This window comes from Portunus trituberculatus, chromosome 50 (genome assembly GCF_017591435.1).
Source record: "Portunus trituberculatus isolate SZX2019 chromosome 50, ASM1759143v1, whole genome shotgun sequence".
Classification (NCBI taxonomy): Eukaryota; Metazoa; Arthropoda; class Malacostraca; order Decapoda; family Portunidae; genus Portunus; species Portunus trituberculatus.
The window spans coordinates 5,407,111-5,432,519 of NC_059304.1; the positions used below are offsets into that span (position 1 = coordinate 5,407,111).

The 25,409-nt window shown below is 41.6% G+C and overlaps 1 protein-coding gene across 4 annotated transcripts in view; it reads right to left on the reverse strand.

Annotated features, from left to right (window-relative positions):
- Positions 1–25,409, reverse strand: part of LOC123499859 (ras and EF-hand domain-containing protein homolog) — a 51,298-nt gene that overhangs the window by 4,877 nt on the left and 21,012 nt on the right. For 3 of the 4 annotated variants that reach the window (XM_045248390.1, XM_045248391.1, XM_045248388.1), the window contains 10 exons: positions 25,308–25,409; positions 23,731–23,917; positions 22,659–22,858; positions 21,813–21,881; positions 20,138–20,284; positions 18,712–18,803; positions 15,456–15,547; positions 14,359–14,549; positions 11,099–11,268; positions 9,328–9,399 (listed from right to left, as the gene is read on the reverse strand). The exon at positions 25,308–25,409 is cut by the window's right edge and continues 48 nt beyond it. In XM_045248390.1, coding sequence (XP_045104325.1) covers positions 9,328–9,399; positions 11,099–11,268; positions 14,359–14,549; positions 15,456–15,547; positions 18,712–18,803; positions 20,138–20,284; positions 21,813–21,881; positions 22,659–22,858; positions 23,731–23,917; positions 25,308–25,409 — 1,322 coding nt within the window. The remainder of the gene's footprint in view (positions 1–9,327; positions 9,400–11,098; positions 11,269–14,358; positions 14,550–15,455; positions 15,548–18,711; positions 18,804–20,137; positions 20,285–21,812; positions 21,882–22,658; positions 22,859–23,730; positions 23,918–25,307) is intronic. The other variant, XM_045248392.1, reaches the window with a different exon arrangement.

Consider the following 25,409-nt stretch of genomic DNA (forward strand, 5'->3'; position numbering starts at 1 on the left):
CGTAGTGTTCCATAAGGCACAGGTGCAAAGAGTGCCACATCTGGCAGGGCTGCGTCATCCTCTAAGAGTCACCGCACGGAGCACGAGAACGGTGCTCAATGGTGGTGACGCCGTAGAGGTGCCGCGATCCCATGGGTGTCAACATCAACGCACCTTCGCAGGACGCGTCTCCAGGATGTGGAACTTGTTCACGGCCGCGGTGCCTCACGTCCAGGAGATGAACACTCACAGTGTCAAACTGATGGCACATAAGTGGAGACAGACACTGCCAACTCCTCTGACACTATTTGTGACGTGACACTCAGTGTAGTGCAGTGCGTGAATAGTGCTAGTGAAGTGAAACGAATAGTGCTCCATTTACATGCTGACCATCTTGTATATTATCTATTTTTAAGTCTTGTAAATATTGTAGAGAAATAGATTGTAGTACCCTTAGAATAGGTAGCACACGACAGTGCGCCTTTGGGTACATGTTCTTTTGTATAAAGTTATGTTTAAATAAAAAAAAAAGTACGTGAATTAGTACTAAGCCAATCACTCAGCTGGTCAGTCGGTCACTAATTCAGTTTCTCACATGAAAGGCGGAGGTAATTAGGAGTAATGGATATTTTCCAATTTTTTTTCATTTTTTTTTTTTTTTTTGGAAAACCAACAAACCATAAAATGCTGTTGATACACCTTGGAGAGAGAGAGAGAGAGAGAGAGAGAGAGAGAGAGAGAGAGAGAGAGAGAGAGAGAGAGAGAGAGAGAGAGAGAGAGAGAGAGAGAGAGAGAGAGAGAGAGAGAGAGAGAGAGAGAGAGAGAGAGAGAGAGAGAGAGAGAGAGATAGATTCAGCAGCAAATGAAATATAAGTCGGAAGAAAGGAGAGTTGAAAAGTGAGAAGACTGACAGGTACGTGTACTGAGGAATTCTGGTAATGCTTAAGAGGTTTAGAGGTCAAGGTTTCTCTCTCTCTCTCTCTCTCTCTCTCTCTCTCTCTCTCTCTCTCTCTCTCTCTCTCTCTCTCTCTCAATACACAAACTTAATAGAGAACCCCGAGAGGAGCAAAGGCAGAGGGCATAGATGGAATGGTCGGTGCCAAGCTCCCTTGATCCCTCAGGAGAAAGGCTGCCTGTCGCCTGCCCCGACCCATCCGTCACACTCCAGCATTTCACACAGGTGGCGCAGCACAGTTAGCGCCACTCCGATAGTTCGCAGCCTGCTCTGAAGATTGCAGGTACTTTTCTCCTTTTCTACGTAATATGTTGTTCTAAGATTGAAAAACGAGATTAAAAGAATAAAAACTACGAAACAATGCCTTAATTGCCACTCACAGGAAAAATCTGTGATGTAATGGTTTAATGACAGAAGCGTTGGATATTATTTAGGTTATGCAGCTTTGGCTTTCCTTTGGATTTAATTGACTGATTGATAGGAAAAAAGAAGGAAGGTGCCGCAACGTTTTTTTTCTTTGGACTGTGAGAACTAATGTGTTTTCTTATCCAAACAAAAGTGAAATGGATAAAGACGACAACTAGGATATAAGTATATTGTAAATATAGAAAATATCTACACTAGGAAAGAAATTAATTTCCTTTGTACCGCTAGAAAAAAATATGCGTGTTATTCTTTTTATCAGCTTTGTACAGTTATTTCAAAGGCCACGTCTGCATATTAATAGCAAGAAATTAATTTTCGTGTATCACATTTTACAAGGTATGAATATTTTTCCTAAAAAAATAATGATTATTGTTCACTTGTAAAGGACTAAATCCAGAAAAAATGTAATCGAATATATATGACGCGACTGATAGTCGAGGGTCACGCTTCGTCCGAACCAGCACAGAGTGTTTTGATAAAATCTAACTAGAACTGCAGAAACTAAAACTGTCTCGTACAGCAGAAACTGAAACTGCTTCTCCTATACTTTTTAGTTCCAACATGACACTTATTAACTTCATATTGTAAACCCTATTACTCTTAGCTTTAAAAATAATTCACTAATAGATAAATTGTATTTTCTTCTCTTTGATAATTCCTTCATTACTTGTATTTGCTTCGCTGGTACATATAACTCATCACCAGTTCTAAATGAAAGACACCTAAACGCGGCAACCACCACCTTCACTCAGGTAATCTAAAGAAAAGAAGAACTCATCGCGCCACCTGAGCTGCTGCAACACTCCCATTATGCTCTCGGCTTTAAAACTTACATTCATTGAGGTCCTTACGTGCCCACTTTTTCCATGTAGACTGAACACCGAAAGACTAATTGATAACATGGCTCATTCAAACAGCATGTCATTTTATACTGACCTATATAATTTGCTGGTAGTAAGAAAATGAACCTCTGATTATGACACGTTGACTTTGCTCAAACACTGATGGAACAAACAACTCTGTAATTCAAGGAAGCCTGAGACGTGAATGAATCCATCAAGAGAAACGCACTGGTCAAAAATCTGTCGAGGAGTAAATTGATCCCGAAACAGTAGTAGGAGAAAGATTGTTTTACAGTTTTTCTCCCACGTGCTCCATCTTGCAGGATGCCAGATAGATGCAGGGCTAGTCATGTAAGTATGAATGTGAGGGGAAGTAAAGGAGGAAGTGAGGGGACGAAAAGCTGAAGGGAATCTGAAATGGGGTGATTTGGTAAAGGTATGATAACAAGGCACCAGATCCCTATACGGCTGACTCATCCTGTGGGATCGTAGCGGCTGTGCGTCTGTTCTCTATCTTGTGTTGTGCATAATAATTTCATTTTCTTCCCTTTTGTCTTCTCCTTTTCATCTCCTTCTTCCTTGTGGTTAAAGGAGGCTATTCACCAATAGTCTTTTGTTCCCACTGTGGCTACATATCATTAGCCACACTGCACACGCCAAACAATGCCTTACATCATCAAAACACACCCACACACGATTATATCCCTCTGTCAGAAACCACCTACACCATAACATCTGCACCATAACATCTTTTTCTCTCCACACAAACATGTCCAATTCTCCTCCCCCATATTGTTCCCTTATATGACCCACCGTGTTGAAATAGACAACCCACACCAGGACATGCCAATTCCATCCACGCAAACACCTTGACCCGCTTCCCTCATCCACATTGCTTCTTGCTTCCAACTCGGCTAGGCTCGCAAGGTGACTGACTCGTTCACCCTCCGCCACTCACCTATAGTACGCAATACCAAGGCAATTTTCTGCTTGGTAAGTGAAATTCCTGTGTGAATTACGCCATGAGATGAGGTACTTAGTCTTGAGAGAGAGAGAGAGAGAGAGAGAGAGAGAGAGAGAGAGAGAGAGAGAGAGAGAGAGAGAGAGAGAGAGAGAGAGAGAGAGAGAGAGAGAGAGAGAGAGAGAGAGAGAGAGAGAGAGAGAGAGAGTTACACCACCATTACAAGAATGAAAAAAAGATGCATAAACGAAGAGGAAACAAAGAATAACCATAAAAAAAAAATAAGTAAAAGCAAAACGAAAGGCAAACAAAAAGGAGCACTGTCCACTAACGTTATCATTCATAAAAGGCACCACGCCGCTCCGGAAATACAAACCCGGGTGCCCTGCAAAATAAACAAAACCTCATATAAAAGTAACGAGACGGACGAGATTCCAAGCAGACGAGAAACACCTGACCTTTCCTTCCCACCTTTCTAACTTTATTTTCTGTATATCGTCCCTGTCTATCCTCCCCCTCATGGCTATCACCTCTCTCACTCCCTCCTGTCCACGTCACTAAAACGCTTCCTTCCTCTCCAGCTGTCTCTCGTGTCTCTCTTGCCCTCCCTGTCTATCCACCTCGTATGGTCACTTCCTATTTGCCTCACCAACTCACCGTCTCTTGTCCTCACCATTAAATCCGACACAGGAAGGACAAGAGACAAGTTCGCTACAAAAATACATAAACCCCAAACACAGTGACAACGCCTGCCATCGTCGTCCTCTCGCCAAGCGCTCCCTCGCTCCCGGATTTTTATTGCCTCGTAAACTTTCTGAAATGTCGAGTCTCCGCTGGATAAAAACTCTCAAGCGCGGGGGGGCAAAAACAAGAAAAAAAAAAAAACCGATATGTAAGAAAATTTTTGTGTTATGTAAAAAGGAATATGAATGGACGTACGCATGTATGTACGTCTTCGTTGTAGATTCGTTATATCTCGTATGTGGAAGCGTCATGTAGTTTGCGATGATGAAATGCGTTCTTTCGGTTATATATCCTGGAATACTTGTTAATTATACGATACAAATCAAGTTGCCGACATATAATTTTTTTACTTTGTTAACCACGAAACGCAATTTTGCTTTTGACAAAGGAAAATAAAGACCAGCTCACCTAACTAACTAACGACAGATGCCACTAATTGCCTCGTTACGGTCCTCGCTTCAAAATGTCACCAAAAATTCCGTTTATCAGTCATTCTGCATGCCCAGGACTGAACATGATCCTCAACCAGTCTGTACGTGAGCCTCAACCACCGTGACTGACTGACAACCTGACGTATATCACTGGTATTACTTCCAAGGCTTCCCTGACATATCCAAATCCAGGCCTGCTGATTGGAAGATAGGCCAATGATTCCTTTCATTTTCTACTCATCAAATACTTTTTATTTTTCTATTTATAATACATAATTTTCCGGGTGATCAAGATAGATAACTATTTTTTTGATAGATAAATGGATGGGAGAGCTAGATACGTATATATAATAGAGAGAATATTTAGATGGAGAGAGAGAGAGAGAGAGAGAGAGAGAGAGAGAGAGAGAGAGAGAGAGAGAACTGAAAAAAAGACAACACCACCAACATACTGCAAGCCGCCTCCTCCACCTAGTTTGCATTTCGAGAGGCATGGAAAGGGAATTTGGTCTCGCCTCGTACCAGCGACTTTAGGAGCGGACACAGACCACTCAGCCACTCAAAGAACCCTGCAACTCGCGAGGTAGCGGAGAAAGGCAACGCTCTCCTCTCCTCATATGTATACCACGAGTAGGACAGACTGAAATGGTGGTGTTAAAAGACTATATTATTGGTGATGGTGGTGGTCGAAGTGGTGATAATGGTAGAAGTTGTAGTAGTATTAAAGGGTATTTTTCTTAACTTTATTCTAATCTCTCTCTCTCTCTCTCTCTCTCTCTCTCTAATATATGGCAGCGTGTTACATCACTCTCCTTTTTCAACTAAATGATGCAATGAACTACAAAATGGAGTTTAGGTCTCCTCCTCCTCCTCCTCCTCCTCCTCCTTTTATATATTACATAGAAATTTTTCACTACCTTTTCTTACTCCTTCCAACACTATATATTGACAATCACACGCTTTTTACTTTTGACTCGACACTGTACATTATCTCAGTCTCGTAAGGGACCATCAATAAGTCTAAGGTCAATATTTGTTCTTTCCTTTGTGCTCCTTTGTGTTTCTCCGACTACAGCTACTCTTTATTCTCTCTCTCTCTCTCTCTCTCTCTCTCTCTCTCTCTCTCTCTCTCTCGTGTACGCTTAAGGTTACTGATGTTTTATGGAAGTCCAGCTTTTGTGAGAAGTGATCCTCCCACGACAACTGATTTATAACGAGGACTGTTCAATTATTCCTTTTTTAGCTTTTTATTCTTTATCTTTTTTTTTTTTTATCATGACTTAGAGCTATATATTCTTTTTGGACAGGCGAGTTCCAGAGATGACGTATTTAGTTTGCTGACAACGCTGGATCATTTGTGCTCCTTTTTCCTTCCTTCCTTGCCTTTCCTTTCCTTTCTCTTCTCCCTTATTTGTCATGTCCACCTGGTAGTTTCTGTAAGTCTCTATCAGTCTATGCCGCCCACTCCTTTCCATTTGTTATTACTGCTACATAACTTTTCTTCCTTTTTGCTTTAAATATTTACGTGTCGTATTTAAATATTCATGTATAAAACTAGAAACGTCTTGCATGTTCTACTTTTTTTTTATTTCTTATCGCAACAGTGTCCTGAAAGTTATTCGTGCAAGTTCAAATTTAAATAATATACTTTCTTAAGTCTGTCACATTTTGTAGTACACGCATGAATGTTAGTCACTTACATGTTACCTTCTCTGTTGGATGCTGTACCATGCAGTCTTTTGCAAGTCATCAGGATTAGTGAAACGAAAAAAAAAAAAAAAAAGGCACTGGTTCTTTGTTTTCATGGCTACTCAGTTACTCTTCTTTCTTTCGTCACTTTCTCGGATATATACTTCACTTACACAAAGTAAAAGGAAAAGAGAAATATAAAATACGTCTTTAATTTTGGTGTTTATAACTTGTGCGGTTTTTTGTGTCTCTTGAAAGTCTTCTCTTATTTGTTCCTTCAATTTCACCAGCACAAATGTGAAAACAAAATGACCACATATGTTTACTTTTTCGATGCCAGTAGTCTTTTGTAACTCTTTAATATTATGCATGTATCTTCCTGCGTCTTTTCTCGATTCTTCCAAATTGTATCTTAAAGAAACGTAAAGACAAAATACTCCCTGCTACTTTGTTACCTTGTCTCTTTGCTTTCTCCTTTGTTACTTAAACTGTTCCACGGAGGATGTATATTTACGCTTTCCAGAACTCTTGTCTGAGTGTGGGCAGCTATTAGGGCCGCGGTGGCCCTCAGGAGAACCTGATCTTTGTGTTACACGGCGGCAAGACGAATGATGTCGAGGGAAATAAGATCTACCTGTATTTTTTGTCTTGGTTTTCAATTATTTGTTTCTTTATTTTTCTTTTTTTTACCACGTTTTTTTCATTTTGGTTTACTTCGAGTCACTTTGTCATTTCACTATATTTCTTTTCAATATCATGATTGAATTGGAGTTTTTGAGGCATTCTTTTATTTCATTGCAAGCGTTCATTCTTTTCATTCTATTTATTTATTAATTTTTGTTAAGTTTTTCTTCTCTTTATTCTGCGTTTTTGGTCCAGATTACCTTTAGTTTGATATATATATATATATATATATATATATATATATATATATATATATATATATATATATATATATATATATATATATATATATATATATATATATATATATATATATATAATATACACACACACACACACACACACACACACACACACACACACACACACACACACACACACACACACACACACACACACACACACACACACACACACACACACACACACACACGTTATTTTTCTTTATTAGTTTCCTACCTTCTATTTTTCCATGACTGTTAGCTTTGAATTTTTTTTTTTAAGTTCCTGTTTTTCCATTTTTTCGTCTTTAGTTCAGACAACCTTTATCTTAATTTCTATTTTTTATTTCATCTTTATGTTTAATTCCAATCTTTTATCATATCTATGACTGATTTCATTATTCTGCTGCCTCTCCTGTTACTATGTTCAATGCTTTCGCTTCTTTCTTGGTTCGCTTTTAAAATGTGCTTTGCTACATTTAATTTAATCTTATGAACATCTTCATTTTGGTTTATTTTGATATTTCTTTCTATGGAATTTTGTTTTATGAGAGATATTTACGACTTGCTGCACATCTTCCGTCCATATTTCTGTTTTTTCTTCCCTCCTGCTACATACCTTCCATTCTTACTTGTTATATATTTTCCTGTCTACTTCATACCATTCTTACTTCCTAGTTTCCTTTTATGTCACCAGGGAAAGAGGCACCAATAAGTAAGTACACAAATCCACCTCTCCCTGTAGTCCACCGTGTAAGAGCATCTGGCAGTATAATACCACAGTACGCCTCGGCTACTCAGTCCAACTCCCACGGGGAAAAACAAAATCGGCTACCGGGAGGAGAGCATCGCGGCATCGCTGGGTCAAGAACATCTCCCTCTGTGCGTCACTGGTGGTTGTAGTAGTAGTAGTAGTAGTAGTAGTAGTAGTAGTAGTAGTAGTAGTAGTAGTAGTAGTAGTAGTAGTAGTAGTAATTGTTGTAGTAGTAATTGTTGTTGTTATTGTAGTTGTTGTTTTACATAAGAGTATCAACAACAACAGACTTGTAGGTCATTTCTAGACTGTTTCGTTGTTGTTGTTATTGTCATTACAGTAGTATCATATTCATTGATATTTACCATTTGATGTATTGATATCTTTTTATTTTGTTTTCTTGAATTTATTTTCATATTCTTTCTATTTAATTATTTATTTGTTTGTCTGAAGATTGGAAGTGTTGTTATCAATCATAACGTTATGTACAAAATGGATTTGGTCTCTTTTTCGTTTGTGATTTTTTTCCCTTTATTTCCATGAGTTATTAGGAGAGTATCTTTTTTTTTTCTTTTTCAACCTAACATATCTATTTATTATTTATTATTCAATTTGAACATCACGTGTCTATTTCATATTTGTGGAAAAAATAACTATCTCGGTAAATGAATAATTAAATTGATCTATCTATGCGTATGTCTAATCTATTCATCTGTCTATCTATATGACTATGACCTTGACCTTGGCGCCGTCAGCTCTCTGTCTCTCCCTTTCCATTCCCTGCCCGCGGCCATTAAATCAATCGCACCGCCACACACGCGTCTTGGTTTTCTTTTTGAATTTTGAAGGCTTGCCCCGCGGCGTGAGGAAGGAAAGGAATGAAGACGGCGAGCAGCTTTGCCACGAGAATGAAGGGAAAACTGTAGTACAGTTTGGCCAAGCCCTTCCATATCCTCTCCTTCCTACACCACGTAGGATTCTGCTTGTAAATATGTAGCTATGCATTACACAAAAATACCAACAATTTTCGATTTCACAGCGAATTTTCAATTTCAAATGCTTATGAAAATTGACGCATAAATAAAACGTGTGGTTTCTTTAAATAACGGTACTGAAAGCCGTTCCGCTGATGTTTTTATAGCACTGTAGGCTCACATTGGCAAAAATGCTTTTGTATCTTTTTTCCAAAATATCAGTTGTCACTCACAAGCTTCCCGTTGCAATGATGCGGGACAACTCGCCACCACCACGATGCCCAGGGCCTTAGTGTCATCTCCACCATACGAGGATAAAAGTTACACTGAATCACAGCGCAGAATAATTTAGTTTGTTAAAATCGTAACTTTGCCTAATCTGAAGTGACCTGTCGCTTACAAATCACACATCGCAGCACATCTTAGCAGGACCGTTTCCATGATATTCCTTAAAATTGCTTGTACAAAGGCACCAGTGTAGTGCAGAAAGAGACAAAACTAACTAGATGATACAATGTGACTCACGCCCAAAGCTGCCCCTCGAAAGGCTGTTTAATACATCGCTGGTTCAGAGTAATCAACTGTCTACCACCGCGACCCTGCGATAGATATGAAACACCGCACTGCGACATGCCCCATCCCCTTACACACACACTCAAACACTCACCCGCAGTATCCCACAGCTGGATGGCAATATTCTTCTCGTCTACACTCAGCGTCTTCACCTTGTAGTCCACACCTGCCGGGAAACCAAGTATACTAAATAAAAAACGGCACGGGGGAAGGGTTGAACGTTCCAGTAGAGGAAGAAAGACTAGTAGGGACACAAAGTTGAAAAATTGTCTTTTGAGTCATGTAAAGCCTCTTATAAATTTCTCCTGGTTTTAGTTCAATGAGACAATTAGTAGGTGTGGTGGCAATTGGTAAGTGTGATGTCAAATTCAAGTGTCTTCCACAGTCACCAACTCTATACTTTCTTCTCCTTTCTCATTGCACTTTATCATTATTTTATTTCTTCACTGATCTTTTTTTGCTATTTTTTTTTAAGGAATTACATAACCACACGCCACTTATTCCATTTCGTAATGTCTTCGCACGAAAAAAAAAAAAAAAAAATAAATGGTTGAACGTTTTACTAACAGACCAGAATGACTTCCTTGAACTGATGTAACGCGAAATTCCTGTTGACATTTGATCTTTAAGGGAATGAAGGTCAAGCATGATGCCTGAAGCGAGTATTTTCTAATGCTAGCGAGCCATTGCGAGTTTCTTCATCACAAACCACAACTATAATGTTTGAGTGATGACTGCCTTCTCTCCCGCCACACCAGAGCCGGCACCACCTGCAGCCTCTCACCTCGCTCTTCTCTTCAAGTTCCGTAATACGCTCCCGTAAATACTCTCAGATAATTTTAGTTTGGTTCATCATCGCAATGCCTTTACTTGAGAATTTCCCGAATTTTGCTCTTTCCTTCCTGAGATCAAAGAACACATTTTTGATGTTTGAAATCGCCTTCAGTCCACAATACGAGTATACTGCAGGTGCTTCGTATTTACCAAACACAACTTTCATCTTTTCTTTTGTGTCACTTTTCACACATCCTCACCATTCTTCGAACCTCTATTTTTAGCCTTCATGGAACACTTGATGGAATTTCCTATCATTTTTAACTTCTAGACCAACTGCACAACTTACAGGGCAAAGCAAACCGCTCAGCAAGGAGGAAGTATTACATGTCCCACCACACCGCACCCATACACGCCCACGACCATTGCCCCTCACTTTTTCCCATTCAAGGTCTGTCAGGTGGGAATTACTGGTACCACCAACAAGATCTATTTCTTACTTGACCGACCACCCACTTATCATCCTTCCTCGCACCGTTTATCTGTCTGACCAACTCTTCACCTTTTTTTCTTCTCCTATTCGTCTCTCCTTAACTTCATTCTTTCTCCCATGCTTCATCCAACTCTTGTTCTTTTTACTTTTGTTTTCTATTTAGTTTCCCTTTCGGTAAATAATTCAATACGTACGAAAATTTATCTTGTCAGAATAGCACTTTAAAAACATAATATAAGAAATCCTCTACATATTCAACCATTCTTCCCACAACTTCTTATTCATCCAACCTATCCCTATCTGTAGGCAAAGCAGAACTCTTCACTGACCGTAGCACTAAACACAAACACATATAACCAACCGTCTATACATACTACATACCTACCCTCCTTAACTTCACTTCTCCCAACCATCAGCCATCATTCTTTCTCCCTACACCGCTCCCCCACCTCTCCTTTCCTATTTGCCCTCTCCCTCCGTAAACATTTCAATATGGAACCCGATCTTTTTAATTGGCAAAAAAAGGAAAAATCAAATATAACAAACTCTTTTGTACATTATTTACCTATCCATATAAGTAAAAAGGAAGACAGCGTACCTAGAGTGGAGGCAATGTTGTTGACGAAGTAGCCTTTACACAGCCTGACGATAAAGGTGGACTTCCCTACTGCAGCGTCGCCGGCGAATACCACTTTGTAAGTCCTCTCCGGGGGCCCCATCACCTCGTTGCTTGCGACTTTGGCCTGGGCGTTGTCATGGTGCTCGAGGCTGAATGCGAGGTAGGGGAGGAAGAGGGAAAGTTAGTGGAGGTCAGGCGAGGTCAAAGAAGGAAGAGAATGCAGTGTGTCAGAGCGAAGGGGATTGAATTGTGTGAGGGTAAGTAAGTAAGGACAAATGGAAAGAGAAAAGTGAAATTGAGTTAGTTGACGAAGATGTAAAGCAACTGAGTAAAAACAACTGAAAAGAGAAAAGGAGAGCAAATAAGAACAACCCGAATGGAAAGGAGTAGGAAGCGAAAGAAGGAGGAGGAGGAGGAGGAGGAGGAGGAGGAGGAGGAGGAGGAGGAGGAGGAGGAGGAGGAGGAGGAGGAGGAGGAGGAGAAAACAGAGGTGCAGAAGACTGGAGGAAATATGAAGTTTGATGGCAACCCACTGGTCATAAAAGGATAATAGAGAAATGTCAAAACAATGATGTCTGAAGTAAAAGAAGAAACGAAAACAGAAAGGGTGAAGAGGTAAAAACAGACAGATATGAGGAAAGAAAGGAAAAGTTACGAGGGTATGAAAAATTGTGAAAGGTAAGAAAAAATGTTATACAGTAGTAGTAGTAGTAGTAGTAGTAGTAGTAGTAGTAGTAGTAGTAGTAGTAGTAGTAGTAGTAGTAGCAGCAGCAGCAGTAGTAGTAGCAGCAGTAAAAATTTAAATATTTGATAAGAAAGAGTGGGGGAAGAGGAGGAGGAGGAGGAGGAGGAGGAGGAGGAGGAGGAGGAGGAGGAGGAGGAGGAGGAGGAGGAGGAGGAGGAGGGAGGAGGAGGAGGAAGAGGAGGAGGATAGGGGAAGAAAGAGGAAAAGTATGAGGAAGAGAAGAAGGTGGAACAGGAGGAAGAGGAAGAAGAGAGACAATCTTTTGTGTTTGATGAGGTTGGTGAAAGAAAGATATTACGAGGCAGGGACGAGAGGGGAGTTACTGCTGGTAATCAAACCACAACGATGAACAGAGAAGATGAGCAGAGTGAGGAAAAGACCAACAATCTCCATAAAATGACGAGCATTACACAGAAAGGGAAGGGGAAAAAATATCACCCTTAGATAGGAATGACTCCCTAGTGTTGATGGGTGAGTGGGCGGCAGATAGGCTGAAGTGGGCGGTGTTATGGACGGAAGGAAAAGGCAGAGGTGCTGAGGGAATGAGGTTAGAAGCTGGAATCGTGTGTATTGTGATGTGGGTTTAGTCTGAGTCTGGTTTGGTATTACGCTACTCTGCTTCTGTGAGAGGAAGCCAAGAGCCCGTAGGCGGCGCTCCTGCTAACAGGATTACATATAATGCCTGCTGCCTTAGGTACTGCCCCAGGCAAGACGAGGGAAGGCCTCTGTGGGAGAATAGAATTTTACTGCCATAAATGGGACTCGAACACAGGCTCATAGTTATCTTGGAAGGATCAAATTCCACCAAATGAAGACTAATACATATTATACGCATTGCCGTGTGTATGTAAAACAAAAGGCAAAGGTGAAGCGGCAGAACCAAGCTATCACGGAATACAAAGCGATCACTTCATTTCTGGAGACTGAAGAATATTTCGTACCATTTGAGTATTTTCCGGAAAACCTTAATTAACACACTATATGAAGCATGTACTATGGCGTTTCCAAAGTAACTGAGTCTCAGGGTAGGATCGGAAGCCATGGCAACGTAAAGGACAAACAACAACGACCACCAAGACACCACAGCTGCGAGGACATAGTGACTGAGATATGAGAGACGCTGTATGAAGAGAATAGTGAAACAAAGCGGAAGAGTTGTGTATATAAAGGTAAGATAGGATTGTGAGGCAGGGAGATAGTGACACTACAAGGTGCATGGGAATGAAGCAACAGACCGTGGAGTGAAATTCAATCTTATCACACACACACACACACACACACACACACACACACACACACACACACACACACACACCGCGTAGTGTAGTGGTTAGCACGCTCGAATCACAATCGAGAGGGTCCGGGTTCGAGTCCCGGAAAGCGGTGAGGCAAATGGGCAAGCCTCTTAACCCCTTCAGTACCATGACGTGTTTCCCTATTCATTCTGGTGACTATTTGGTGATTTTATGCAGCTTCAGAAACTCATGTGGGGATCAAAATAGTGAAAACTGTGGCCATTAATCTTCTGCCCTCCATTGACCCTTCCTAATCTCAATAAAATGGTCTAATCGTGCACAAACCTCAAGTTCAAAATGTGTCCCGGTATTGAAAGGGTTAATGTGTAGCCTCTGTTCACCTAGCAGTAAATAGGTACGGGATGTAACTCGAGGGGTTATGGCCTCGCTTTCCCGGTGTGTGGAGTGTGTTGTGGTCTCAGTCCTACCCAAAGATCGGTCTATGAGCTCTGAGCTCGCTCCGTAATGGGGAAGACTGGCTGGGTAACCAGCAGGCGACCGTGGTGGTGAATTACACACACACACACACACACACACACACACACACACACACACACACACACACAATAACATTCACTTGTAAATACACATCATTTCTTTCTCTTCTCCCCCAGCAATTCAGGTTCATTTCGTAAAGGAGCAAATACGTGGTTGTATTCATGCAAGAGAAAGCAATAATACCAAGAAAATTTAATAAAAGAGCTATCAGTGTGTGTGTGTGTGTGTGTGTGTTTCATTGTTTGATCTGCTGCAGTCTCTGACGAGACAGCCAGACGTTACCCTACGGAACGAGCTCAAAGCTCATTATTTCCGATCTTCGGATAGGTCTGAGACCAGGCACACACCACACACCGGGACAACAAGGTCACAACTCCTCGATTTACATCCCGTACCTACTCACTGCTAGGTGAACAGGGGCTACACGTGAAAGGAGACACACCCAAATATCTCCACCCGGTCCTCTGGCTTGTGAAGCCAGCGCTCTAACCACTGAGCTACCGGGCGTGTGTGTGTGTGTGTGTGTGTGTGTGTGTGTGTGTGTGTGTGTGTGTGTGTGTGTGTGTGTGTGTGTGTTTCTGATTCCTATTTCTTTCATCTCTGAAGGACAATCCGTTACAAAAAAAAAAAAAATGTGCTCAAGGGTCTCTCTCTCTCTCTCTCTCTCTCTCTCTCTCTCTCTCTCTCTCTCTCTCTCATACCTGGATGCATTTTTATCGCTGCCTTCCCGCCTCGTCCGCCTGGATTTTAACGTGGGAGTGCCGGTTTCGTGAATAGGTGGGGGCGAGGGCGTGGCGGAAGAGGGCGTGGAGGTGGGGTGGGTGGGGGCGTGGTCTGCTGCTTGAGTGATGGGCGGTGACCTTGACTCTAGGCTACAGATTTCCTCCTCCAGCTGCGTGTTAAAGGTCAGAGTTAGGAGTGAGATCGTGTTCGCTTCCCAAGTCATTCACCTCTCAGCTCTAGGCGTAGGTTACACAGGTGTACGAAAGGGGAGACAAAATGAGGCAAAGGTGAGACTAATTACTTGTGTGTGTGTGTGTGTGTGTGTGTGTGTGTGTGTGTGTGTGTGTTGCAGCTTTGTGTCTCTCACTTGTACGAGCATCTTCCCTACAAGTCATGAAAGGCATGGCTAATGAGTAAGCGTGATCTTAGCTTAGGGTAATGCTAATTTTATTTATTTTTTTCTTTCCCTGAAGGAAATAAAGAGCTTGAAAAGAAAGGTAATGAGTTAATGACAGTATGCTTATTATCTTTACTGTATTTTGTATGTTTGTATTCTCTACTTGTTTTTTCTATTTTCCTTGCAGCACATAATGGAGTTCAAGTATTTTCTATTTATTTATTAAATTGTATTCATTTGTATCAACGACAGCCTTTTTACTGATACTATGGTACTTACTTTGTACTCTCCCTTGTGTAAATACGTCGTCTCTCTTTTAAGACGTATATCCTACGTCAAAATAATGTTGAGAAGTCAGAAAGGAAAAAAAAGATATTCCAACAACGTATCGCTATTATGAGAAAAATCCCGCAGCAGGCAAGAAAATGCTTTACAAATCCAGGAGGAATTGTACCATAGAAGCTTGTAGGGTCACTCCTTCAAGTTACATAAAAAAATAATGATCCTGCCGCCCCATTGCTGGCTAACAGAGTGTCCTGACAAGCGTCATTAAGTTAAAGAGTTCTTTCCTTTACAATAAAAGACCGTTAGCTACCTCATCAGCCTCTAACAGGCCGGTACACGTCACCAGTCACCTCTCAATAACTGTCAACAGTAGCACACAGAAGTCAGACTCACCGACATGGGTCCCTCAGGCTCAGAAAACTTGAGTTCGTCGTGGGAGTGCGGTCCGTCCTCGGCTGAGTCTGGCAGTGTAGAGAGGCCGGAGTCTGCCGGGTGAGACATTTGTACTGTTTACCAACACATTCTTACACACACACACACACACACACACACACACACACACACACACACACACACACACACACACACATGCACACTCGTGCCCGGTAGCTCTGGCTTCACACGCCAGAGGACCGGGGTTCGATTCCCCGGCCGGGTGGAGATATTTGGGTGTGTCTCCTTTCACGTGTAGCCCCTGTTCACCTAGCAGTGAGTAAGTACGGGATGTAAATCGAGGAGTTGTGACCTTGTTGTCCCGGTGTGTGGTGTGTGCCTGGTCTCAGGCCTATCCGAAGATCGGAAATAATGAGCTCTGGGCTCGTTCCGTAGGGTAACGTCTGGCTCTCTCGTCAGAGACTGCAGCAGATCAAACAGTGAACACACACACACACACACACACACACACACACACACACACACACACACACACCGCGTAGTGTAGTAGTTAACACGCTCGACTCACAATCGAGAGGGCCGAGTTCGAATCCCGATAAGCGGCGATTCAAATGGGCAAGTCTCTTGTGTGGCCCCTGTTCACCTAGCAGTAAATAGGTACGGGATGCAACTCGAGGGGTTGTGACCTCGCTTTCCCGGTGTGTGGAGTGTGTTGTGGTCTCAGTCCTACCCGAAGATCGGTCTATGAGCTCTGAGCTCGCTCCGTAATGGGGAAGACTGGCTGGGTGACCAGCAGACGACCGAGGTAAATCACACACACACACACACACACACACACACACGCCCGGTAGCTCAATGGTTAGAGCGCTGGCTTCACAAGCCAGAGGACCGAGGTTCGATTCCCCGGCCGGGTGGAGATATTTGCGTGTGTCTCCTTTCACGTGTAGTCCCTGTTCACCTAGCAGTGAGTAGGTACGAGATGTAAATCGAGGAGTTGTGACCTTGTTGTCCCGGTGTGTGGTGTGTGCCTGGTCTCAGGCCTATCCGAAGATCGGAAATAATGAGCTCTGAGCTCGTTCCGTAGGGTAATGTCTGGCTGTCTCGTCAGAGACTGCAGCAGATCAAACAGTGAAACACACACACACACACACACACACACACACACACACACACCGAGTAGTGTAGTGGTTAGCACGCTCGACTCACAATCGAGAGGATCCGAGTTCGAGTCCCAGAAAGCGGCAAGAGAAATGGGCAAGCCTCTTAATGTGTAGCCCTTGTTCACTTAGCAGTAAATAGGTACGGGATGTGGCTAGAGGGGTTGTGGCCTCGCTTTCCCGGTGTGTGGAGTGTGTTGTGGTCTCAGTCCTACCCGAAGATCAGTCTATGAGCTCTGAGCTCGCTCCGTAATGGGAAAGACTGGCTGGGTGACCAGTAAGCGACCATGGTGAATTACACACACACACACACACACACACACACACACACACACACACACACACACACACACACACACACACGGATACATACGTACACACACACACACGGATACATACACACACACACACACACACACACACACACACACACACACACACACACACACACACACACACGGAAAAGTTGAATGTTTTCCTTCTCTATATTCAGCAAAGTTCTCAATAGTCTGCTCGGCTTAGTTTCATGTATTTTGAGAAGAAAAACTAAACATCCTACGAGTTGCTAACTTGCTAGCGATTCCAGCGCCCTGTCCACTCATGAGCCTTTAACATTTATTTATTATATTAATTCATTCAAGCATAAAGTAGTTGCAACTACCGAGAGCACTTTCGCTGCACAGATATAGAATACAATATATTAGATTTCCTGAGTCCTTTTACTTCTAACACTGGTGTGGCTGAGATCTGAGGTATCGGGACACAGTTCTATTCTTAATAGCCATATCGCCTGTTCCTCTTGGACAAGCAAAACAATATGAGTCAAATAATTATGCCCTAAAGATCCTTGCGACGTTTAAAATATGGTACCAGGTATTCAGAATTATGTTGTGATGATTATTTTTGTGCAGTTCCGGGAGTGAAAAGGAAAGTGGGACATCGGAACCTGCGAGTTTGTGAATATTGTGCTGATATTTCGGTGAAGCCTCGTGAATCAGCCTTACGGGAGAATATAAGAGTGTACAGTGATCAAACTGTATGAAGGACAGTCAGTGAAGGACAGTCTGTAAATAGGAAGGGAGACGGTAACAGTCTGACACTACCACGATGGAAGCGAAGATTGAACGAACAATATACTGGTGGTGTTACATGAAAGCTTCGTGAATCTGTCTTACGAAGTCAAGTCATTAGTTCGCAAGTAAGCTTATGGGAAGACTACTTAGCCAGCTTGTTACGGTTTATGTAAGCGGATAAGAAGACATGGCAGGCTGCGAGAAGTTATTACAACTATCAACGTATGGCAGTTCTATCTATATCCACTTATCATCCCTGTCCATCAATCTAATTCTCCTTTAAAGTTCACGATTGACTCGACACAAACGACACGTAGTTGAGTTACTTGAAGTCATCTATCACTGTAAAACAACCAATTTCTTCGTCTCTTTCTCGATATCTAAGCTTATAAGGCTTAAAACCATTACATCGCCTACGAGTTAACGGGTCTGATCCCAAGTTCGATTCCTGAGAATACAAGACACCGAAAGAAAAAAAAAAAAAAAAAAAAAAGAGCTGACGTCTCCTTAAACTGGTCTAGAATGGAAGGTATAGACGACCATTGAGTTAAACTCTTTGATCCATCAAAGTTTTTGTTGACGGGCATAGAATAATATCTCCCTCTTAGCTCTCAGTCCCACTATTCCCTTTCAAATACCGGGAAAGGAGTAGATTAAAGAGTAAAATAGAGTTCTTCCTTCTTTAATTCCTTTCAGAGCACAAGTTTCGGGATTTCAGGAGAGGACGGTTTCTTTGTTGTACGCTTTGTGAGATGCTAAGGAGGGAGAGAAGGGCAGTGAGTGAAGAGAAAGGCAGAGCAGGGGGAAGGAACACACTACAACTCCATGCGCCGGAAGTGGCCTGGATATTGATTCGTATGGCAGGGAAACCGAAAAAGCCAAGGTACTATAATTACTACCATCACAATCACCACTTCCATCACTACCACCACTATTACTACTACTACTACTACTACTACTACCACTACTACTACTACTACTACTACTACTACTACTACTACCATCACCACCACCAATACCACATACCGAGGTCGTCCATAAGTCTCCTGATGCCGTACTTGAGTCCCCCTTCACTGTCCTGAGAAGAGAGAATGGGTACGTGCGGCGACCTGGAGCGGCTGAAAGAAAACGTATGCTGTAATGCAACACTATTCTCTCCATCACAGCTACAAGTACAAGACCACGAGTAAAAGTGATGGGGAACGAGTTTAAACTATGAAAGAAAACGGTAACATTACAACGTGCACTATGGTAGAAAACATGTATTCCCTCAATTATTCAGACAATAGAAAACAAGTGGAGGTGATAGGATATGAGGAGAGAAGTATGTGTGATACAATATACAGAGAGTAATCCTGTGAAGAGTCCTCATGTGAAGTAGAATATAGAGTAACAAGAAAGGAAGTCATTATCAGGTCATCAAGAGGTATATTAGTACCTTGATCCACAGGTAGATACAGAGCAAGACCTGAGGATGAGCAGGTAAAAACTCTCCTTAATTACCATTCCTTCCTTTATAAAAAATAACTAAGGTAAGTCTTCTTTTATAAGTCCCTGATATACATTTTACTTTCACAATATTTCAACCGATTTCCCCCACTCCCCTTTTTTTCTATAAACAAATATGTCTTTTTGAAATAATCTTTTGCCACATGCATGTTTCTATTGAGCACCATGACGCGTTTCCATATTCATTCTAGCTGCTTACTATTTGGTGATTTTATACAGCTTCAGAAACTCATGTGAGTGATTGAAATAGTGAAGACTGTGGCCATTAATCTTCTGACCTTCATAGACCTTTCCCAGTGTCAATGAAATGGACTAATTTTACTCAAATCTTAAGAGAAATATGTGTCCTTGTATTGAAGAGGTCAATTCTACTTGTTTGCTTGTGCTTCATTTACCTACTACACACATTCGATTTCTTGCATCATTACTGACGATACTTTAAGATTTCAACGAATTTAAGTCCTTCCTTCCCTTGCCTTCCCTCTTTCACCTGTCTCACCTGTAAAAGAACCCCTTTCATTACCTGACTCACGCACACTTCCATTATTTTTACTTCTAGCATTTCGACATTTCAGTTCATCTCTCTCCTTTAATTCATTTTGCCTCTTACAAGCTTCAACATTTGCTTTACTCATCTCTCTCCAGTTTCCTTTATTCCCCTATTCTACCTTAACCCCTTGAGCACCATGACGCGTTTTCATATTTATTTTGCTTACTATTTGGTGATTTTATACAACTTCAGAAACTTATGTGGGAGATTAAAATAGTGAGGACTGTGGCCATTAATCTTCTGACCTCCACTGATCCTTCTTGGTGTCAATAAAACGGTCTAATCGTACACAAAATCTCAAGGTAAAAATGTGTTCCAGTATTGAAGGGATTTACGTCCGTTCATATAACCTCTCTCTCTCTCTCTCTCTCTCTCTCTCTCTGTCTGTCTCACCTGTGGCTCCTTCTGCGCTCCTTGGACCGCTGCAGGGAGTTGGACCTGGTGCTGGAGGCTCGGGAGGTCAAGGGGGAGTGGCGCCATTCCGTCTCCAGAGCGCTGCGCATACTGTCATTGGTGTCCTGCAGCCTCTTGTTGGCCTCACTAGAGAGAGAGAGAGAGAGAGAGAGAGAGAGAGAGAGAGAGAGAGAGAGAGAGAGAGAGAGAGAGAGAGAGAGAGAGAGAGAGAGAGAGAGAGAGAGAGAGAGAGAGAGAGAGAGAGAGAGAGAGAGAGAGAGAGAGAGAGAGAGAGAGAGAGAGAGAGAGAGAGAGAATATCATGAATAATTTTTTTTTTTTTTTTAAATTTCGTGGTGTGAATTTTTGGTCTTTTTTTGTGTGTACATGAACGTAACTGAAACTTGAACACAATTAATCAACTCTTGTGGTTATGCAAATGTTCAAAAGAGAGAGAGAGAGAGAGAGAGAGAGAGAGAGAGAGAGAGAGAGAGAGAGAGAGAGAGAGAGAGAGAGAGAGAGAGAGAGAGAGAGAGAGAGAGAGAGAGAGAGAGAGAGAGAGAGAGAGAGAGAGAGAGAGAGAGAGAGAGAGAGAGAGAGAGAGAGAGAGAGAGAGAGAGAGAGAGAGAGAGAGAGAGAGAGAGAGAGAGAGAGAGAGAGAGAGAGAGAGAGAGAGAGAGAGAGAGAGAGAGAGAGAGAGAGAGAGAGAGAGAGAGAGAGAGAGAGAGAGAGAGAGAGAGAGAGAGAGAGAGAGAGAGAGAGAGAGAGAGAGAGAGAGAGAGAGAGAGAGAGAGAGAGAGAGAGAGAGAGAGAGAGAGAGAGAGAGAGAGAGAGAGAGAGAGAGAGAGAGAGAGAGAGAGAGAGAGAGAGAGAGAGAGAGAGAGAGAGAGAGAGAGAGAGAGAGAGAGAGAGAGAGAGAGAGAGAGAGAGAGAGAGAGAGAGAGAGAGAGAGAGAGAGAGAGAGAGAGAGAGAGAGAGAGAGAGAGAGAGAGAGAGAGAGAGAGAGAGAGAGAGAGAGAGAGAGAGAGAGAGAGAGAGAGAGAGAGAGAGAGAGAGAGAGAGAGAGAGAGAGAGAGAGAGAGAGAGAGAGAGAGAGAGAGAGAGAGAGAGAGAGAGAGAGAGAGAGAGAGAGAGAGAGAGAGAGAGAGAGAGAGAGAGAGAGAGAGAGAGAGAGAGAGAGAGAGAGAGAGAGAGAGAGAGAGAGAGAGAGAGAGAGAGAGAGAGAGAGAGAGAGAGAGAGAGAGAGAGAGAGAGAGAGAGAGAGAGAGAGAGAGAGAGAGAGAGAGAGAGAGAGAGAGAGAGAGAGAGAGAGAGAGAGAGAGAGAGAGAGAGAGAGAGAGAGAGAGAGAGAGAGAGAGAGAGAGAGAGAGAGAGAGAGAGAGAGAGAGAGAGAGAGAGAGAGAGAGAGAGAGAGAGAGAGAGAGAGAGAGAGAGAGAGAGAGAGAGAGGAGAGAGAGAGAGAGTTTAATATAGAAATGAAGAGATCATATTTTGTGATATTTGTGCTACGATTACTGTGTGTGTGTGTGTGTGTGTGTGTGTGTGTGTGTGTGTGTGTGTGTGTGTGTGTGTGTGTGTGTGTGTGTGTGTGTGTGTGTGTGTGTGTGTGTGTGTGTGTGTGTGTGTGTGTGTGTTGCGTTTATTAGTAGTTAAGATGAGACCAACGAGCCACGTACTGTAAAAGCTCCATCTGCCTCTTCATGTGATCGTATTGGTGCATATACTCCAGCACCGTCTCCCGCTCGCTGAGGGAAGGACACGAGGGGAATAAATGAATGTGTAAAACGGGTGAAAATAAATATGTACAAAATGAATGAATGAAATGAAAGATTGAAAAAAAAAAAAAAACTATCAGTGTGGAATTTATCCCCTACAAGAATAATAAGATGATGAAAAAGAAAAAAAAAAAAAAAGAAACAAAGAGAAATGAAAAATAAAAAGAATGAACAGAACACTTCAGACTCTCTAGAACTAATGTCTTGTTATTAGAAGGATAAAAGAAAGTGAAGTGTGTGCATCATTTCCCAGCACTTCCTATAATTGATTTCAGCACCCCGATGGATGCTAGCACACCAGGTTGGGATACGCTGCTCTAGAATCAAAACTTAATAGATAAATAGAAAAGATGACAAAAAGAAAACAAAAATAAATAGATAAATGAAAGAACGTAAAATAAACAAATTAGTAAACAAATAGATAACAAAAATAAATAAAGTAAAAAAAAAAAAAAAACACCGAACCAAGAAAACTCCTCGTGAAAAAAAAAAAAATAGATAAAATATGAACAAAATAATAATAAAAATGAATAAATGAAAGTTACAAACACAATCAACAAAGAAACACGAATCCAAATTATAACAAAAACACACAAACAAAACAAACCAAACATCTAAAATCAAACCCCAAAAAACACATTGAATTACAAACACACACACACACACACACACACACACACACACACACACACACACACACACACACACACACACACACACTCTCTCTCTCTCTTTCTCTCGACTCACTTATGTAACTCCCTGCACTTCTCCTCATATTGAAGTCGCATTTGAGCCAAGTCTGATCTCATTAGGCCTAGATTTGCTGTCGTCTCGTGTAGGGTCATGTTGAGGGTACGGTTGTCATGATATGCATCTTCCAGCTTCCTCCTTACCTCCTGCACCCTGTCCCCGCCGCCCTCCTCCTCCTTCTTGAGCCATGAGTCCACCTGCAGAAGGGACACAGGTGAAGTTGGCCAAAAAAAGGTTAGTGTTAGTAATGGGATGTTTGTTTACTAATCTTTGTATCACTGATATTTTTCTTCCTTTATTGGTAAAGATAAGATGTTGAAAGTGTTGATAGTGTTAAGTGTAATGGGAACAAATAAGTGAAAGAAGGATGTTTTTTAAGAAAGAGATTTAGAGGTGAATGGAAAAGGGAAATGCTAGGATGTAATGGAAATAAAAACAAAATGAAATAAGGTGATAAAAAGGAAGGGAAAGAGAGAGGGTAAAGAAATGAATAAGTGTTGGGGTGCGTAAGGGAAAAATGTGACTAGAATGAAGTCCTAAGGAAAGGAGGGAGAGAATGTCGAAATGGTGGGATGGAAAGGAAAAGTGAAACGATGTAAGAGATTTTTTTTAAAGGATAAGAGGGGAACACGAATGGAGTATGCAAGAATTGAGGAATAGTGTGAAGCGAATAGATTTTGGAGAAAGGAAGGAAGGAAGGAAAGGCGGATGGAAATGGAAAATAAAAAAAGAAAAGAAATGTCTAAAAAAAATTCCATATCACAAAATCCTTAAATTCCCCTTAAATTCACCCTTTCACAGGTATTCAGCACACCTTTCCTAATTACTATGCACACTGAGGCCTTTGTTCATGTCCTACAACCACTTCCAAGCATTGCACTGCCTAGAAATTGCAAAATATATTCATGTTTTAGATCTTTCTTTCTCGTAGATGCTAATAAACAACATATTCTTTGCTTCTAGTGGTGTGGATTGTTGCATATCTCAGTAATAGGAAGTCTGAGTCACTGGATCCCTCACCCTCCCTCTACGCTCTCTCTCTCTCTCTCTCTCTCTCTCTCTCTCAAACCTTCTGAAATATCTTCAAATGTGTCTGCAGCTCCGCCATTTCCTGCTCCATCTGGTCCTGCAGCTGTCTCTTCTCCTCCTCACTTTCCTGCCGCGCCTCCATCTTCGCCTTCTGCTCCACCTTGGCCACCTGGTCCTCCAGCTCGCTCTCCAGGGACTTGAGTGCAGTGGCGTGGTGCTGCCGCTCTCTGAGGAGTCCGTGTGTCAAGGGAAGTTAACGAAGGGTGTTTGATTGAGTGTAGAAGTGAAGGACAGAGGGAGTAAATTCATGAGATAGATAGATACTAGATAGATAGATAGATAGATAGACAGATAGATAGATAGATAGATAGCTATAGGTAGGTAGGTACATAGATAGATAGATAGATAGGTAAGTAGATAGACATATAGTAGATAGGTAGATAGATAATTAGAGATGAATATATAAATAGATAGATCGATAGATAGACAAATACACAGATAGAATGAGGCAGATAAATAGATAAGATAGATAAATAAGATACATAGATAAACACACACACACACACACACACACACACACACAGAGAGAGAGAGAGAGAGAGAGAGAGAGAGAGAGAGAGAGAGAGAGAGAGAGAGAGAGAGAGAGAGAGAGAGAATGGGAATGTGTAGAAAACGAATTATTTATATACCTAATGAAATGCAAACAGGAAAGAAGACCAGCGAAAGGAAATGAGAAGAGGACGAAGAATAACAATGTCTAATAGAGAGAGAGAAAAAAAAAAATAATCAGCGGTATAACCACGCAGAATAATTAATTTCTGGAGATGTAATTAGTTTCCTCACACACACACACAAAAAAAAAAAAAAAAAAGACGTGGTAAAAAAAAGTATATATATATTGCTCTTGGAAGTTATTCACGAAATGCATAGATCAAAATATTTAATCCTACCAAGAAGAAAAAAACAAAAAATTGGGAAGGATAACAAGGAAAAGTACTAATTGAAAAGAGTGAAGTGGAATAAAAGCGTGAAAGACGATATGCAGAAAGGAAATAAGAAATAAATTGAGAGAGAACGAGAGAGAGAGAGAGAGAGAGAGAGAGAGAGAGAGAGAGAGAGAGAGAGAGAGAGAGAGAGAGAGAGAGAGAGAGACGACAGAAAAAGTTTAAAATACGGACACACATGCAAGTTGAGTTAGGACAACCAGATTGAAAACAGAGGACAAAAAAAAAAAAAAAAAAATGAATAATTGAAAGTTACAAATACAATCAATAAAGAAACACGAATCCAAATTATAACAAAAACACACAAACAAAACAAACCAAACATCTAAAATCAAACACCAAAAGAACACATTGAATTAGAAACACACACACACACACACACACACACACACACACACACACACACACACACACACACACACACACACACACACACACACACACACACACACACACACACACACACACACACACACACACATGCGATAACAGATAAAGAAAACACGCACAACCACACCAACACACACTCACACTCAGTATACACATGAAAAATTCTCTCTCTCTCTCTCTCTCTCTCTCTCTCTCTCTCTCTCTCCTAATAAACACCACTCACTTCTGATAAAGCACCTCGAGCCTTTTGTGGTGCTCCTGAACCTGCTCGATCTCCTGCAGCAGCGTGGACAGAACAGTGCTGACGCGGGAGGTGACATCTTCA